The sequence below is a fragment of the Dermacentor albipictus genome, chromosome 5, assembly GCF_038994185.2.
Source record: "Dermacentor albipictus isolate Rhodes 1998 colony chromosome 5, USDA_Dalb.pri_finalv2, whole genome shotgun sequence".
In the NCBI taxonomy this organism is placed as follows: domain Eukaryota; kingdom Metazoa; phylum Arthropoda; class Arachnida; order Ixodida; family Ixodidae; genus Dermacentor; species Dermacentor albipictus.
This window is the reverse complement of record NC_091825.1, coordinates 54,217,611-54,233,859: the sequence shown is the minus strand read 5'-3', so window position 1 is coordinate 54,233,859 and position 16,249 is coordinate 54,217,611. Positions and strand designations below refer to the sequence as shown.

The 16,249-nt window shown below is 44.4% G+C and overlaps 1 protein-coding gene across 1 annotated transcript; it reads right to left on the bottom strand.

Moving 5' to 3' along the window:
• Window positions 1–717: 717 nt before the first annotated feature.
• On the bottom strand, window positions 718–15,961 carry LOC135913232 (uncharacterized). Its single transcript, XM_070539581.1, has 5 exons — window positions 15,866–15,961; window positions 14,831–14,982; window positions 13,567–13,634; window positions 5,703–5,786; window positions 718–859 (listed from the first exon to the last, which is right to left on the bottom strand). Exons 1-5 carry the CDS (start codon window positions 15,959–15,961, stop codon window positions 720–722), a joined length of 540 nt encoding a protein of 179 aa, XP_070395682.1. The 3' UTR covers window positions 718–719.
• Window positions 15,962–16,249: the final 288 nt, after the last annotated feature.

Here is a 16,249-nt window from a genome sequence, read left to right as displayed (position 1 = left end):
TAATACCCTCGCATGATGGCTCTTAGGGGTAAAGTAAGTAAACTAATAAAAATAAAAAAATATCCAATTAGCGCATTAAAAGCAATATCTGTTTAGCAAATATGCTTTTGTTCCATTATTTTTATACTTATTATTTTTCATGAGCGCAAAGTGAAACTTAAAATTTGAGGAATAATGCGATAAATTTCATCTCATCGGTCATACTATAAGAAAGGCAGACTTTTGCTTCTAAGCTGCCGTGATTTAGACTCAAGAAATATTCCGGGTACCCAAAAACACTGCATTGTTCTCGCAAATATTTTACACTTAGTTGTCATAAACAATGCTCCATAAGTGCAATGTTATATTGAAAAAGTTGCTAATATTTTCTATATAGGATAAGAAAACAGCTTTATTTTAAGAATAAAACAACTGCTTCATACATAAAGGCTCTTCTGATGGTATTCAATGATAAATTACATTATTTTCTGACCTTTTTCCATTAATGCTTTATTCCATAATAATTATTCTATGCTCCCACCCGCATTTGCAAACGATACCTTGTACTGAGTACAGTGAACTGGTTAGCCTAAACTTGCGTGCTTTGTTAACGTGTGATTCTTCATCAGAACATACTGAAAAACTTTTCTAAGCATCTGACTGCATCACTGCGGATCTGACCCTCAATGCCCGTCCGTGTGGAAAAAAGTGTAGTATATGATCTATCGGCTCAACGTACATCACCATTCGGCTACTTCATCTTCACTGCAAAGGTCCCCGTTGTAAAGTGGAGCGCCGACGCCACAATACTTCATGAACTCATCCAAGCATTTTTGGGGCACCAAATCTTTGGTTGTTTCTTTCGTCCACAACATACATTCTGCAACAGAAAGAAGTCTATATTTTCAGCCTGAGCTGACGAATGTCTAGAAAGATATCCACACAAGATAAAAAGATTTAAAGCGCGGAGCACGTCGAACGTATAATAGGACACGGAGAGTACGAGTGCTAACTTAAAACTGACATTACAGGGTAGCATTCCGCCACATGCCGTACCGTTGCGCATGCGTGAAAAACAATGACAATCACTAACATTTTCATTGCAGGACATTTTTAAATATGTACCAGCCAGCCCATAGATGTACCCCCTTATAGTTATGCACAGAATGCTCACTTAGATATGCGACATGAATATCTGCTAACAAAGTACCAAAAACACGCGCTTGATAGTCTACCTTACATTTCAACAATTTCTATCCGTACATTGTGTCCATGGTATAGCGGTAGCTGTTTGAGTGCAACCACGCGATGTTTTCAGCGCCATTCCTCGACTGAGCATAGAGGGTAGCAACAAGATTAGGGAATAGAGATACGGCAGAGTCGTCTCAGATACCATAACATTTAAACGTGAGAGATTCATATGAAGGATCCAGTGTTCTAGTTCACACGCCGTTGCTCGTCGTGTCGGAAGTAGAGGCAGTTGCTCTTTGATTACGGGGCTAGTCAGGGTAAATAATGAAGGACAAGAATGCCTTTTGTGAAACCAAATCATTGCCTTTTTACGTGGTCACGTCCAAAGACAGTTTCTTGAAAATAAATTACAAAATCTACGAGGCAAAATAGAAGGAGGTAACACTGGAGTCGTTGTTTGCCTCTAGCTTTTAACTGCGCAGGAGACAGAAGTTCAAACGAATATGGAGCCTTGATGTAATCAATAGTAGCCAAACAAACAGTGAGACAGGCATCGTTGCAGCCCTCCCAATTCGTTTGAACTGGTCTTCAGAAAGAATTTTCCGAGAAAGACAAGTTCTTTATGGAAAATACAGTATATCAGAAGACAAATTTGAGGGAGGACATCGAAAGAAATATTCATTACGCCACACGGTAGTTACAGTAACTAAGCAGACGGTAATGCAATTTCTTGTAGCGTTGCTCCTTATTGGGCTACTCCTGCTCAGACAAACAAGTAACACTTCAACACAACGATACTTTCGAGCTCTTAGTTGGTAACCGAAATGTCATGCGGGGATCAAATGTCGTCGGAAATTTATTCATCACTAATTGCATACTCCAGCGAGATCGCTGATGGTCGCGTAGGTTTATTGCCACCATTGGCATCAAATGAGTTATTTATTTGAAGTAGATTCTTATCGCGATGCAATCACCAATATTATTCCAGAATGCATTGATACAGGTAGGTGCGTCTTGCGGCGACCGATAATTGCTTGAAAGCTGTGCTGCAGGATTCCACGGGCATGAAAGCGATGACGCTGGCTTTTACGTATCAGTAGTGCGCGTCTATGGCAGCAGATACGCTCAGTCACGCTTTTACAGATACCTTGCAGCGCTTCCATTGCTTCGTAAACCAACCATTTGAATATGCCATTAGTTATGAGCAAAGGAAATATTATTCACTGAACGTAGATAGGTAATACACGCATGTAGGGCCGGCTCCGTATTCCACATAGAAGATAACCGCTACAAGAATGCACACAATAAAGAAACAAAAAAGGCAAGTGAGAAAAGCAGTTTTATAAATTGTTGAAGACGCGTACGATGGCTTGAGACAAGACAAGTTTGACGTTTCTTCCCAGCCTACACCGCGTGAATTACGCGGCCGAACCCTTCAGGCGCCAAGCAAAGCCGATATGACAAAACCTTCAACTCTTAGACGTTGTATGGCGTGACAAAAGCTATATTCGTTCGGTCTCTCTGGCCAGTTTCTATTTGCTATTAGCCATGCAGTCTTGTGATCCACCGACGAAAATATTACACCGCGGAAGACACCGCCCAAAAGCGTGTCTATCCGTGAGATTGTGTATGGACCTCCTTTGGTGACTTTGCTAATCCGAAAGCAATCGACACAAGAACACCGAATGTCTTTTTATGTGCTAAAGCTACAGAAGGATTCCATGCGCTGCAGGACATTTTCATCATTTTGACTCAAAACATTAAATTGACTTGTTGCATTATGCCTACTCTGTCTTAAATCGCTACTAGGCACGGACTCTAACGGAGTAGTTGATCGATTCTTTGGTTATTATGTGTCGCTGAGCGGCTGGTGTTTCTGAAATCTTCGAATTTTGAGAAATACAACTATAGAAGGCTTCTAAACTATTCGAGCCTCGGCATGAGCAGACTTGAATTGAGGTGACAGTGAACTTTGGCACCAGGACCATCAAGCTAGATGCTCTCGAGTACGACAAAAGAAACGTATTGCTGGTTTCCCCAGGTTTTTCTGTGTATGCGGTCGTCATGGTCTTTTATATTCCTCTCTAAAGTTTTTAACATTACTTTCACTTTTTCTAGATGCAATCGAACAAGTATCGTTGCGATGAAATTTTAACGTTCCAGCAGCAGATGTTTGTCACCATCAACAACACCTTCTACATTTGCGGTTGTTTCGGTGACCAAGGAACTGATGACTTAGGAGCATTGTGGGCTGTTGTCTTAGTCTTCCAATACATACAAGACAAGGTAGCTGGCGGTCTTATCCGTTGGCATGTCCTTCTTTGTTCGTAAACAGCTATATTGACTTCGATCTTGTGTCAAATACAGCGCTGTGATCACTTATAAATTTCATGCCCAAGTATACGATCCGCGAGCAATGGTGCTTGAATGCAAAGTTCATAGTCTGTGTCTGTTCAGGAACGGTGACTATTGGAGTGTAGATTTCCTCCGGCATTATTAGGTGAGCTCCTGTTGTCCGAATTTCCGTGAATTCGAATGTAATATTTCTTCCCTCACCATGGCGGTGAACAATATTCCGACGACATAGTGAGCATTTGTGTCCACTAGTGCGGTAACTATGTGGCCATAGAAACAAACCTTGAGGTTGGTGGCTCTTTCACTTACAGTGTAGCTAGTTCATGGTGGCGAATCAGCTGCACAGCATCGTCCCAATGCTGACATGCCGTGTCTTCTTTAAGGGCTATTTTCTTGGCTTCCAGGATTTGTCTCGATGGCAGCGCACTGTTGCTGCGTCATAGAGATACATATTTTAGTGTGTTCGTCAGAGGAGGGGGATCTCCATTTCTATGAGCAGCAACTGCGCCTCCACTGGCTAATGCACTCAGTTTACAGGATGAGGGTTAGAGGACTAGGAATGGTTATTGCCAATGAACATTTGTGAAAGTTACAAGCAGTTCTGAACAGTGACAGTGAGAAAAGGAAAGAAAGCAAGGGCTCCAGCTCTTCTGCTCTTTTTCTCTGCCTATTTGCCCGTTGTTCTTTTTCTTTCGTGCTATGTGTAACATCCGTTACACTTAATGCATACCAAATCTTGCAACTTTCGGTGCGATTGGCATTCGCATGTGAGGCGTCGGCGCGGTGACGGTGAAGGAGAAGGTCGTGGAGGTTTCCTTTGTACCTCTATGAGGTTGTCGGTGATACGATATAGTCACTCCCCTTGCTACGGACGCGGTGCATCGACGGCGAAGCCTGGAAATGTGATGTGCTGTATGAACATCGGCTATATACGCAGCGAGTTTGCCGTTTTGATGTGGGTGCATTTCTTGGGGCGTTGCGAGGGTTGGTTAAAGGTGAATGGGTTAGCTCGGGCAGCAGCAAGCGATGGAGTGCCGGCGTTATGGGGCGCTGACGATGGCCACGGAGCGCGAATACGATCACCAGTGGCACCGGCGCGTCCAATTTCTCTGGCTAAGGATTCGGTGCTTGAGAAACTTCTAGCCACTGCTGGATTTCTTCGAGAACGACGTCTGCAGTTAAGTCCACTTGCCGCTGCGCCAAAAGAGCATCGCAGGAAGGTCTTCTTGCACAATGAACCAGATGGGCTCTTGAAGCTCGTCCGAGCCTTATGCTTTCACTTCCTACTGCAATGTAAGCTTTTCATGATTATATTGCCTCGTGGGCACGTGCAGCGTATTTGCGGTGTCCGTGGCTTCCACTGAAGATTTAGCGATAGTTTTGAGTGTGTTGCGAACAATTCCCAAGAGCTAGTATTTCATACGCCGCTTCAAGACGAGAACTTTCGTCTCTTCTGACACGTTAGGACCGGCTTGTCAAAATATGCGAGCCACTTCTTGCTTGATGAAAATATTTTAATCTTCTAATTTCGCAGCTGAACCCACATTTCCACAAGAATTTCGGTCGCTTTTTGCACATAAGACGTCTGAATGCATCTAGGAAAGTGCTGTGAAACAGGTCCTGTGCCTGTGTCTTATACAACGCATACATTGCCACATATAATATGGGGCATCTCCGAATATGGTATTTAAACGTTTGAAGATCCAATTCTCAGCCCCTTTACGTTCCCACATAACTTTGGGGCTTGTAAACACCCTTCCTTTATATTGTATATGGGAACGTATGCATTTTGCAACTTATCCCCATATGCTTATATAATGGATGTCGCGATCAGATGGGATATTAAATTGGATTTGAGTTTATTTGCAACAATGTTGCGGGAGACCAGGAGTAAATGCTGTTTATACAGCTTTACATTCCTTTATAGCTATGCATGCCTTTTTTGATAACGGGGATACATTCGTTTTTACAGGGGATCCCCGTTACCCCAAATGGAAATATTGCATGTGGGACATAGGGATTTCGTGGATAAGAAAGGCTTTTTCGTCCACTTTTCACTACATCGTGTCCAACTACCAGGCAACCCTTCATCTTGTTTTTATTTAGGAGTCATTCTACTACAGAACCTAAACCCTGAGAATTCTGCTGAAAATTGAAATTATTTTTATTGTACTCACGACGTCCGTTGTATGGCATGTCGAGGACAGCGCAGTTGTCGTAGTCGGTGTAGTCGAACTTTGCCTCATGAGATGGTGAGTCCTCTGAAGGAAAGAAGACATGTCAGGCAGATGTATTTCATTGACGTACAAGCACTCATTATATACAGCGCCCTCTGGGGCTGGAGGCCAATCTATTTGGGAAAGCAGGCAAAATGTTTATATGATATTTCTAGTAGAGAAATGAATTTGTATAGTACTGCCCAGTTAGCTAGCAAAGAGGTAAAGAAGCGCTTGTGTACATAGTTTGACGCATGTGACAAAGACCCCATAATGATTAAAAGGAAACCGCAAAATTCAAAGGTACGCTTTCTTTAAGCCGCAGTGGAAGTTTCTATCGGCACCTGATCAATCAAATAATAATGGTGGTGTCTACACATACGGAAAAAAGGAAGTATTTCTGCGGCGTAGGAGTCAGGATGCGGAAAGAAATTCATAAAGCAAATCGAGTAATACGTCAAAACGATTATTTAGTAAATGGTGAGGTTCTAGCCGTTAACATATGTTTCCGTTAGTTGATTTCCATGCACTTCTAGTAGATTTGGTGCTTTAGGTATTAAAAATGAGTAAATTACGTCGTTTCACAAGCCTACTCCACGATCTTGTTATGAGGCAGGTCAAGTCCCAGTATACTGTGTCTAACTTGAACTACCACCTAAATCTGAATCCGTCGGTCTTTCTGCATTTCTACCTCGCGGAAAGCTGGCCTCCGTGACTACGTGGCCTCCGTACCTTACCCATGACCTTGCGCTCAGCAGGGTAATGTCATAGCCAGTATGCTTCCGGATTAGGTTGCTTCGCTGTTTCGCAATATTTTTTTGAGTAGGTTGAGAGCCAAAGGCTGCCAGGACACTTTTATTTCCAAATGGCGGGGCTTAGTGTGTTATCATGTACACATGTTAATACACTAAGATGTCAGCTCAAACTTGACGTTGACTAAATAAGTAGATATTTTTGTATTCTCTCTTAACCTGTTTCTTTTATATCACATATACGTATGCTTCCTTGATGTTCTAAGGCTTACTGTTTTGTTATGCATTCAGGTGAAATCAATTTCAGAAAACAGTCGACATATATGCAATGTGAATCATGCTTGGCCTGATGGGCAAAGGTTATGATGGGTAACACGACTTTTCTGCAGCGACCAGTTGAAGCTTTTGCATCGTATTATAAACTAAGGCCCAGTGAAGAACAATTATCACCCAAGTTCACGTTGAATAGCTCATGGTACAGTGGCACATACCTAATGACCACTGCAGCAAGTGGGCAATAACAAATACCCTGTGCCAAACATTGTGTGTTCCCAGCGGCACACATACGAATTGGTGGCCGAGAGGTTCATTGAAAGAAAGCAAATAACTAGAGGCACATACCCACAGGGACGGACCAAATTAACAAAGCTGGCGTCATGAATATTCGTTGAAAAGTGGCACATACACAGCGTCGCATAGCCAGTGACCCCCCTGGGGCAGATACGCAGTGCTGAATACACAGCGGCCCATACGAATGTGCGCGTCAGAAACGTTCATTGATACTGGAGCAAGCTCTTCGGATAATGCTACCTTCGGGATCAGCCCACATTGTTACACTGCGCATACGCACCACAAGTCTAGTTGCCGTGAGTATCAGCAGTCTTCAGTCAACTGTCGCATCAACAAACCTAGCTCTAGGTATGTCGCCCCTACATTCAACGGTCGAGCGGAAGAAGCCGGGAAATAAGGTGGGAAGGGGTAGATATCGCAACGACTGACTCTTCGAATGCCTGTTGCTACAATCTTAGGTGCAAAAAAAATTCAAAATTTATGTACTCCAGACGCGTCGTATTTTCCAACAAGTAATGCACAGGGGCCCTGTAACGTAAAACTGTACAAATATGTTTTTCTTCAAATCTCCTAACGTCAAATTTGCGTAACCGCTCACGTAAGCATCGGGCGGTGACCCGCAGGGTTATCTAAACTGACCAATCAAACGCCCTCCTCATTTATAGGAGCTCACTTTTGTTTGGTTTAAAAGCGCATCACATTGCCTACCATGAGTGGCTTGCCTGTTTTAATAAGCTGACAAGAGGTGAGGAGCGCGCTTAAGTGGAGAGGGATTCGATGCGGCCGAGCCAGTGTACTGACCATCGATAACCGGTTGAAGAGGGTAGTGCCGGCGTCTGTGATTGGTCCGCTTCCCCTTATTTATCTTGCGGTGGCTGGTGGAAAATCGCAACAGCACGCAGCGGAAGGTTAGGAATGCCGCTAAAACAGATTCTGAGCAAAAAATAGTTGGCAGGATGAGGTTGTATACATGCCGGAAGTGTTGGAAAACGTTACAAGGCCGCACAAGAAACTTTATTGTATGCAAATAAACCCATGCTCTCCAGCTGGCTGGAGTAGCCAGTGCCTGAGCCATCGGCGGCAGCCATCTTTTATTCCTTTCGGAACGGGACAGCCTGTGCTTATTCAGAAGAAAACTCAGTTTTGTTCGGCATATTAATGCATCTTTAACGCGTACACGTCACTTTGACATGGTGAGGTCTCGCTAATGGCGAAAAGTCGTCGAATCATAAACAACCATTTTACTTTTGTTCTTTCCAGTCATGCATAATCAGTATGTTCACGTCATATCGGATGGGGAGCTATCGCGGTTTTCGTGAAATCGCGTGACAGACAGGCAAAGTGGGGGTGGTTCCAAAAAGTTTTTGACCAATGGTGGAGTGCTGATTGCAGAATTGGTATAGAAAAGTTTGGAATAGCTTTACATTATAGCGCCCCTGCTTCCAACATGCCTTGATGTTTTTGTCTTAGCCATACTTTCTTTTCATGGCTGAGACTGTACGGCTTTTTTCTGACGACTGTGCTGTCGCGCAACAAGAACGGCACCTGAATCGTGGTTGTGGCTTCGGGATATGGCCCAATGCAGATTAACTCGGGCAACTTCAGCGGCACGTCTTCTGCGCATGATGGCTTTCGTTCGTCGGCTTTTTCCGTCAAACACATATCTTGCTCAGATTTTTCAATAGTCACCTAGTCATTCCATAGTATTTTGATCTTCATATTCTTCATGTCAGGTCGCGATAAAAGAAAGGCGAAGTTCACCGCTGACATGACGAGCGCTTCCACGTTGAACTTCTCGCCTTCAAACTCGAAAGCTGCCGTTCTCCATTTATGGTCATCCCGAGAAGAACCCTCGTAGCTACACACACGAATAGGCTTTCCGTATATGATGCTGGTTGACTTCACTATACTTTCATTAATTAGGCTCACGGAAGCACCAGTGTCAATCAGTGCTGACATGTTTCGGTTGTTTAAAAGCATCGGCACTGTCACAACGCCCGATTTAACAAGGAACGTTTCTGCAGCATATTGGTGAAATTCTGTAGTGCCTGGACTTTTGCAGGTATGGCTGGTTGTGAAGTACCGAGCCTAGCGTGGATTTGTCGCTCGGTCTACAGTTGTGACTCTTGTCTCTTTTGATGGCACAATACAATCTGCCGTCATGACGCACGCCATTGAATGAAGCCGTTGGTGCATTGTGCTTGGCGACCTAGCTAGAACTTGTTTCTGGCGCTCTCTTGTCATACCGTCTATAATGAGGGCGATAACTGACGGTTCTGGAAGTTTCTGCTCGGCTGTACAAATTAAATGCCACTTTTCCAACACATATTCCCTGATGTTTATTGCTTTCTGTTTGCAGAATATGGCGTTATTCCAAAGTTCCACGGGATTGTTTTTGAACGGTCGAGAGAAACTCTCCCTCCACTCATTCCTTGGTTCATGCAACTGTGAACTTAACCGAAGATCGTACCATTTCCGACAGAAATGCCCCCATGTTCTGTATGCGATCCGCGTCACTCAACCATGGGTTTGTGGAGCAAGCATACTCATAAAAATGAAGCCAGGTATGTACACCGCACGAATTGCCATCAAATATGGCTGGTTTTACGAAAGGCTGTTCTCTCCTGTTTCCAGATCTTTACAGCGTAACAAGAAGATCTACCAGCTACTGCCGTTGCTTCATCTGGAATTTCTGAAGATCAAGCAATGCGTTCAGAACAGTTATATTCCTGTCGGGCGGCGTTACAGCTAGCTGAGTTTCATGAGTTAAAATGGGTCCTTTAAAACACGTTTCACACTAGTCTTGTTCATTGGATGCAGGAACGGTACCCTTAGGGACGGTGTCGTCGGCCGTAACCCCGGAGGCATTTAGAACGCTCCATCGAAGACCAGGCGTGGTGACATCCTCCGGTGGCCCGGCATGTTGTTCTTCACTTCCTTTGCAGCTTTCTGTGGTGGTTAGTCCTTCACTGAACGCGATGTTCGTCTGCTTCTGCACAGTTTCCTGTTTTCGACTGCGCCAATGTAAAGATTTCACTAGGGTACTGCCGGTAGAACCCATTTATTGCTACATTCCTCCTGCTAACCTCGTCGTCTTCTTCTCTTCTTCATTATCTTCCTGGCGATGTGGATCGCCGCAACAAATAACTATTTTTTTGTTCGGTCCAGTGATGCATAATCAGTGTGTACGCGTTGTATGACATGGGGAGCTATCGCGGTTTTTGTAAGGTCGCGTGACACACAGCCGAGGTGAGAGTGGTTCAAAAAAGCTTTTGACCAATCGCAGAGGGCTGATTCCACAATCGCAATAGAAAAGTTTCGAATAGCTTTACGCTATAGCGCCCCAGAATATATCTTGGTCGAACAGGCTGTGGGAATAAAAGAGGTATCGGGAGCGATTGGCGCCTGTGATACAAATAGAATAATTATATCACGAAAGCGCCTTTATGTTTACGAGAGTGCGACAGGAGATGAAAGAGAATAATGTGCAGACAAGCTATGATGCATTTTAAGCATTAAATCTGGTTTATTGATTGCTATCTAGCAGAGAAAACAAGGAAATCGGGATATTTGACCGTTCCAACTAAGTCTGCTTAGGACTCATTAGATTTACTAAAATGTCGGGACTGCCCCTCTAAACTTGGAGTGGCTAGCAACTCTAAGAATGGCCCACATTATTATATTTACTCACGTTCCGGATCAGACCAGATATTTAGTGTATACTATCTTCGGCATTCGCCAATGAAAACGGTCAGATTCTTTCGAGATAAACTTTACAGAAAACTGGGCTTAGCTCAACAGAAAAATTACCCATTAGTACATTACATGTTTAGCTCCATAGAAGAGACGGTTCAGTGGCAATCGCTTTTGTGCGCATTAAATGTCTCAATTGTCACATACTTGAATGACATTTACTCTCACTACTGGAGCAACTGCATGCTAACATGCCAACCTTTTTTGCAATGATGCGCTGCTTGACTGAGTGGACGGCAAAATTACTCGAAACACATCTGGATCTCAGAACGCAGCTAAAATTTTATGGGCTTAGGATGACGTTCTCTTCTTCATATTGTTCGGTGAATTACGAGTGTCCAATTACCAGCCTCTTCGCTGCTGACAAAACATCAGCTGCATACAAGCCGTTCAACGAAGCCCGGAATGTGGTATTGATGCGAACAAGGCCCCAACAAACCAGGGGGTGTCACCATGATACGCATGGTAGACTGCACTAATAAAAGGCACTGGGGAAATTAAGGAGTACACCATGTCTTATACGAACACAGTAAAAAATTATTCCTTACCGTCAATAGCGTCTCTTCAAGAATAGCCTTCGCTACAAGCTAGACTCATGGAACAAGAATAAATCTTGCCTACATTTCACGATGCGCCAAAGATGGCAGCGAAAGAAAGCGTTACGTTTAGCGCTTATGTATGCGTGGTTTATTTGTACACGAAAGCACTGATCATGCAGTGGTAACATCTGCCTAGTGCTTACCTATTTTGTTGCTGTCATTTGCTTTATTTTTCTGAAAGTTTCTAAATGCATCAGACAGAGCGATTTTTATAACAACGTAGCTGTAAATGATTCCCTTGGACCTCTTATTTTCTTCTTCAAGGGAGGATGCACTGGTCTGTTTCTCAACGGATGGCGTGTGAAAAGTGTTCTATGTTGTTCGTATCTCACACTGGGTCCCTAAAGAAAAAATTCTGCAGAACCCATTTCACTATCACTGTCCATGGCCATGCACTTATCATTGAATCAATATAGTGACTCAACGTACTGCCACCTTCGAAACTCTTAGGTGTGAAACCTTTACACCGCTGCAGGAGTCCTCTCCCGGGCTTCCCTATACACACTCTGCCCCATCTAGTGGGGTCAGCGTGAAGCCCACGCATTGCCTCCTAAATTGATGTTTCGCTGCTGCATGCGCTGAGAAACAACGCAAAATGCAACATACGGGATTCTCTCCAGCTCTCGTATTCTTGACGCCCTGCGATAGAGTGTGGGGCTATCAAGTGCACGCGGGGCGAACGTGCGTGCGAAGGCTCAGAATTGTTTGCTCCCTGGCCGCACCGCAAGTGGCACATACTCAATGCCCCAATTTGACGAGAGTTGCATAGAAGGACGGCACATTCCCAGTGTAACTGTGGCGCAACTTGCTAAAGCGTTGGGTTGCTAGTCTTGAGGAAACGGTTTCAAGCGGGTTAAGGTCTGCCCAGTACGGGAGAGGTTTCAAAGTTTATCTATATAATGGTACGCATGGCTCGTAGAGCTGACTCATCACGCAATTGGCCTTTCGGAATGGAGACGGACCCCTCTTCCGCTGCAGAGCTACTACAGCACGCTCGTTCACGCTACCCACGCTGCGCCGTCTATTGGCGTAGTCGTGAAGTCCCCGCTCAGCTCGGACGAGATTCCGCCCATCACCTACGAAATTAAAAGGACATTCCTGGAGCGCACTTTTTAGGCACCCCATTCCTGGGTTGAGCGTCGGGGCACCTCGACCACCCTGGTCCTGTCTCGACGTGACCGAGGGAATGAGCACAGCGAATAATGAAAGAGCGAAGGCGAAGCGCAGTGGGGGATGGAAGACTTCGATAGCGATGAGAGCGTAAGGAGGAAAGCGGAAGAAGCCAGCTTGAAGTACCATCAGATGGCATTCATGACCACGCATCCGCAACGCCGGCGGTCCGGGAGAAAGAAAAGAAGCCATTAGAAAGCTCGCCTTCGCGCACAGCGGTCGCTGCCAGCGGTTTCTGGTAACGACAAAGTTCGGGTAAGCAGCAGTTGAGGGCAAGCGGCAAATGTGTGGCCGGTCCATATATAGCACCACGCCTAGTGGTGCTGCCAGTCGGCACGGTAACCAATGCGATGCTCAATATATTCCAAAATGAAAACAAGTATCGAGCTGCTCTCCAATGTTTCATTAGAAAGTATTGTAATCATCGCTGATTTTTTTTGTGATTACAGTGCGGCACTATACTAGTGGCCATTACCTATATTTACTGACGTTTCGTCAAACACATTAATTCGAGAGCGGAACCCACCTACTGGCACATAGCCAGGGACCCAAGTCGTTTTCAGAGAGGCATATTGAAGAGCAGCACAAACCGAGTGGTACGTATGCAGTGATTCTAGTGAGCGTGAAAGAATGATTGATGAGCGGTATATATGGCCCGTACCGCAGCCTCAGTTCACCGTGACGGCATCAAAAAGGTGCGCCTAAGAGCGGAACGTAGTAGGTTCACAGTGCCATGTACCCAGTTAAAAAAGTTAAACGGACGAATGGTTTCCAACCATACATTCTCAGCACACCATCCCTAAGCGTTGCGCAATCGACCAGAGACACAGTTTTCCCAGAAAATCGCTGAACAAAAAACAAAGAAAAGCCAAATAACAATCAGACAGACAGAAAGACATACACGCACTTAGACGCAGGAATGGGCGTTAAGTGCCCAAGATTATTAATCGCATTAGAGGTATGCAACAACTAGGTCCTTACCAGAGCCCACTGTAAAGCGGACTGTGTCAGGGCTGCTTCCTTCGAATACGTAGAAGCTAACCGTTTGTCTGCAAAAAAATAAAAATAAAATACGAAGAAATGTATGTACATTTATATTGTAAACAATAGAAAAATGGACAAAACAACCATTACAAAACACGTTAATAATTGCGTTTTATTAGTAGCATAATTTCTTCCATGTGGCGGTACTATATTCTAAATCGCATTCTTGGAATACCAACTTCAATCTTAATTTAATCGAACTTTATCTTCGCGCATAATATTCGAGTGGTATAAACAGTGAACTTGATAAAGAAGAAACAACCTGCACGTATAGCAGACGCTTGGAGCCACAGCCATATTGTTCTCGTTTAAGGAACTAAGGCAACCGGAAGGTGCGTTTAAGGAATGCATGAACGTCGCCACGGCATGCATTGACTGCAAGTAGAGTTACTCCGCACAGGTTGGTATAAAACCTCATCGCATTCTTACATTACCATTGACTCGCAGTGTGCTCATGATCATGTTAGCATTCTACAGGAAAATGTGTAAAATTAGTATAATATGTATATTTGAAAATGAAATATAATAAAAGGCATGTTGAAGAAGCAATGGAACGAACAAACGAAGATATATATCCGCTTGTGGTTGTGCCGTAGTTGCATCGGTCATGCAAACGTCACTTCCCACAAAATTCACCTTGATCCGATTCTACGGCTGTGTCTTCCGTCAGGACATTGTAGAGCTGAGGAAAAGCTTCTGTGCCACTTGTGGTTTGGCGTGGGCTTCGCGAATACTTTCTCAATTCGGATCGGAATGGCCTACAGCCCCACGTGCGAAAACGGTGGGCGCGAGCGAAGAATACCCCGCCTTATCTGCTTCAGTGCGCCTAGGAAATAATTTACAACATTCTTATATATTGTTGACAAACGCCCTTTGTCGGAGCAAAGGTTCCTGGGAAACTGGCTGAGACCATCTTCAGCACAGAAGGCTTTGAAAGCGTTGTTGCACTTCTTGTGGGAAACTGGTCTCAGAGACAGGGTTTAAGCAGTGCCCTGCTCTCTTTTCTTTGTTCCCAGGTCTTTTCTGGTCTTCCTTTTTTTTTTGTAGTGTCTCTTTTTTATATATTTTATTCCCCTAACCCCTATTCCCCAGCACAGCGTAGCCAGACAGTGTCAGAACCGGCTATTATCCTTGTCTTTCCGCCTATTCCTGCTCCTTTCCTTCTCATATACTTACTTGTACAGGAAGTCAGATCACTCACTTCGGTTTGCCGTCGTGCCCAGCCAGCAGCCAAACGTATTCTCCCTTCTTTTCTTCGGGTAGCAGCCACATTCTCCTCGCCGTCAGGCATTCGTATCTACTGTCGTTGTCACTATCCGATACCGCCACCGCGAATGGGAAGTTTTCGTAGATCTGCGTACAAGGCCATGATACGTGTGTGTGGTTCAATTATTCTAGAAGGTCGTCCTCAACGAAGTTGTTCTACCATATCTTAATAAGCACTCTTTCTGCACAATGTCGACGCGAAATTTACAGAGGAGAACTTTCTTAGTTTCACGTTATGAAATGCTTAAGTTGTCCTTGTGTGCATTACCTCGCTATTTAATGAGCAAGTACTCTAATAGAAGCTTATAGGCGGTATTCTACGCGAGATGCAAACTATATACATAAAACAAAGCTCATTATGGCGGGTTGCAGATCTAGCAGGTTCTCTTATGATGAGCTTTATAAAATTGGCTTTTGGTCAGGAGAATGGTCGGAAATGCGCATCTGTACCCTTCACCCCATGAGTCAAATATTCTGCAGTCCTTCATAATTTTGTCCATTTGAGAACTTTTCGGCTTCTGCAAGAAAGTCGACAGCGGCACTTCAGTGGATCCCGCGCGCAGCACACGTACGAGTGTTTCCAATACCACTGGTGAAAGAAAATTAAGGTACGGATCGTCGGAACCAATATTTCTCTTATTCGTGATTTCGGCAAGAAATAGCGAAATGGGCAATTTTTTTTTGTCCATCATAAATTGAAGCCCTTATTGTAGCAGATTGATAAAAAGGCTGACAGCAAGCTTGAGCAAAACATATTTTTGGATTCCTGGCTACGTACTCGTCACGTTACGCCTACTACATCAAAAATTGTCGCGCTTGTGTTTGTCTTCTCGCTTGTTCGTCTCGTCCAAGCTTCCTCCGCTAGGCACTAAAATAAATATCGGACTAATAACTGCAGAAGTCGACCCTTGGGAAGTACAAGGAAGTTCCTGCAGCACACCGTGCGACCAGTACTTGTGCCAGTCGTTACCTTGAAGCTGTCCGGAACGTCGCTGGTTTCCTGAGCTGCTGCAAGCGACAGCACCAAAGTAATGACAAGGACCACCGGCAAGCAAACGCAGTTCATGTTCTTCTCGGAATGTGGGGCATAATAAAGTTAAACTCCAACGGAGCTTCTCTTATATTCTCCCCGTTGTGGCCCGCGAGATACGCAGACATGGAGGTGTATTATTTGTTTTTTTTTTGTAGAAAATGACAGGTGTGACTGGCGTGCGGATACATGAGCCCTTATTTAAAAGAAGACCCATTTGTCGTGTTAGCAGACAATCCAATGTACATTAGTCAGGTGCGCCGTAAGGAAATTTCAGTTTAGTGTCACTTCGTCGCACTGGTCCCATTGCGACGGAGTTTAGAA

Coding starts and splice junctions, on each gene's coding strand:
- LOC135913232 (XM_070539581.1), bottom strand. CDS start 15,961: ATGAACTGCGTTTGCTTGCCGGTGGTCCTTGTCATTACTTTGGTGCTG. Junction 14,983..15,865: donor ACGTTCCGGACAGCTTCAAG/GTAACGACTGGC, acceptor CCTTGTACGCAG/ATCTACGAAAACTTCCCATT. Junction 5,787..13,566: donor CCGCTTTACAGTGGGCTCTG/GTAAGGACCTAG, acceptor TCTTTCCTTCAG/AGGACTCACCATCTCATGAG.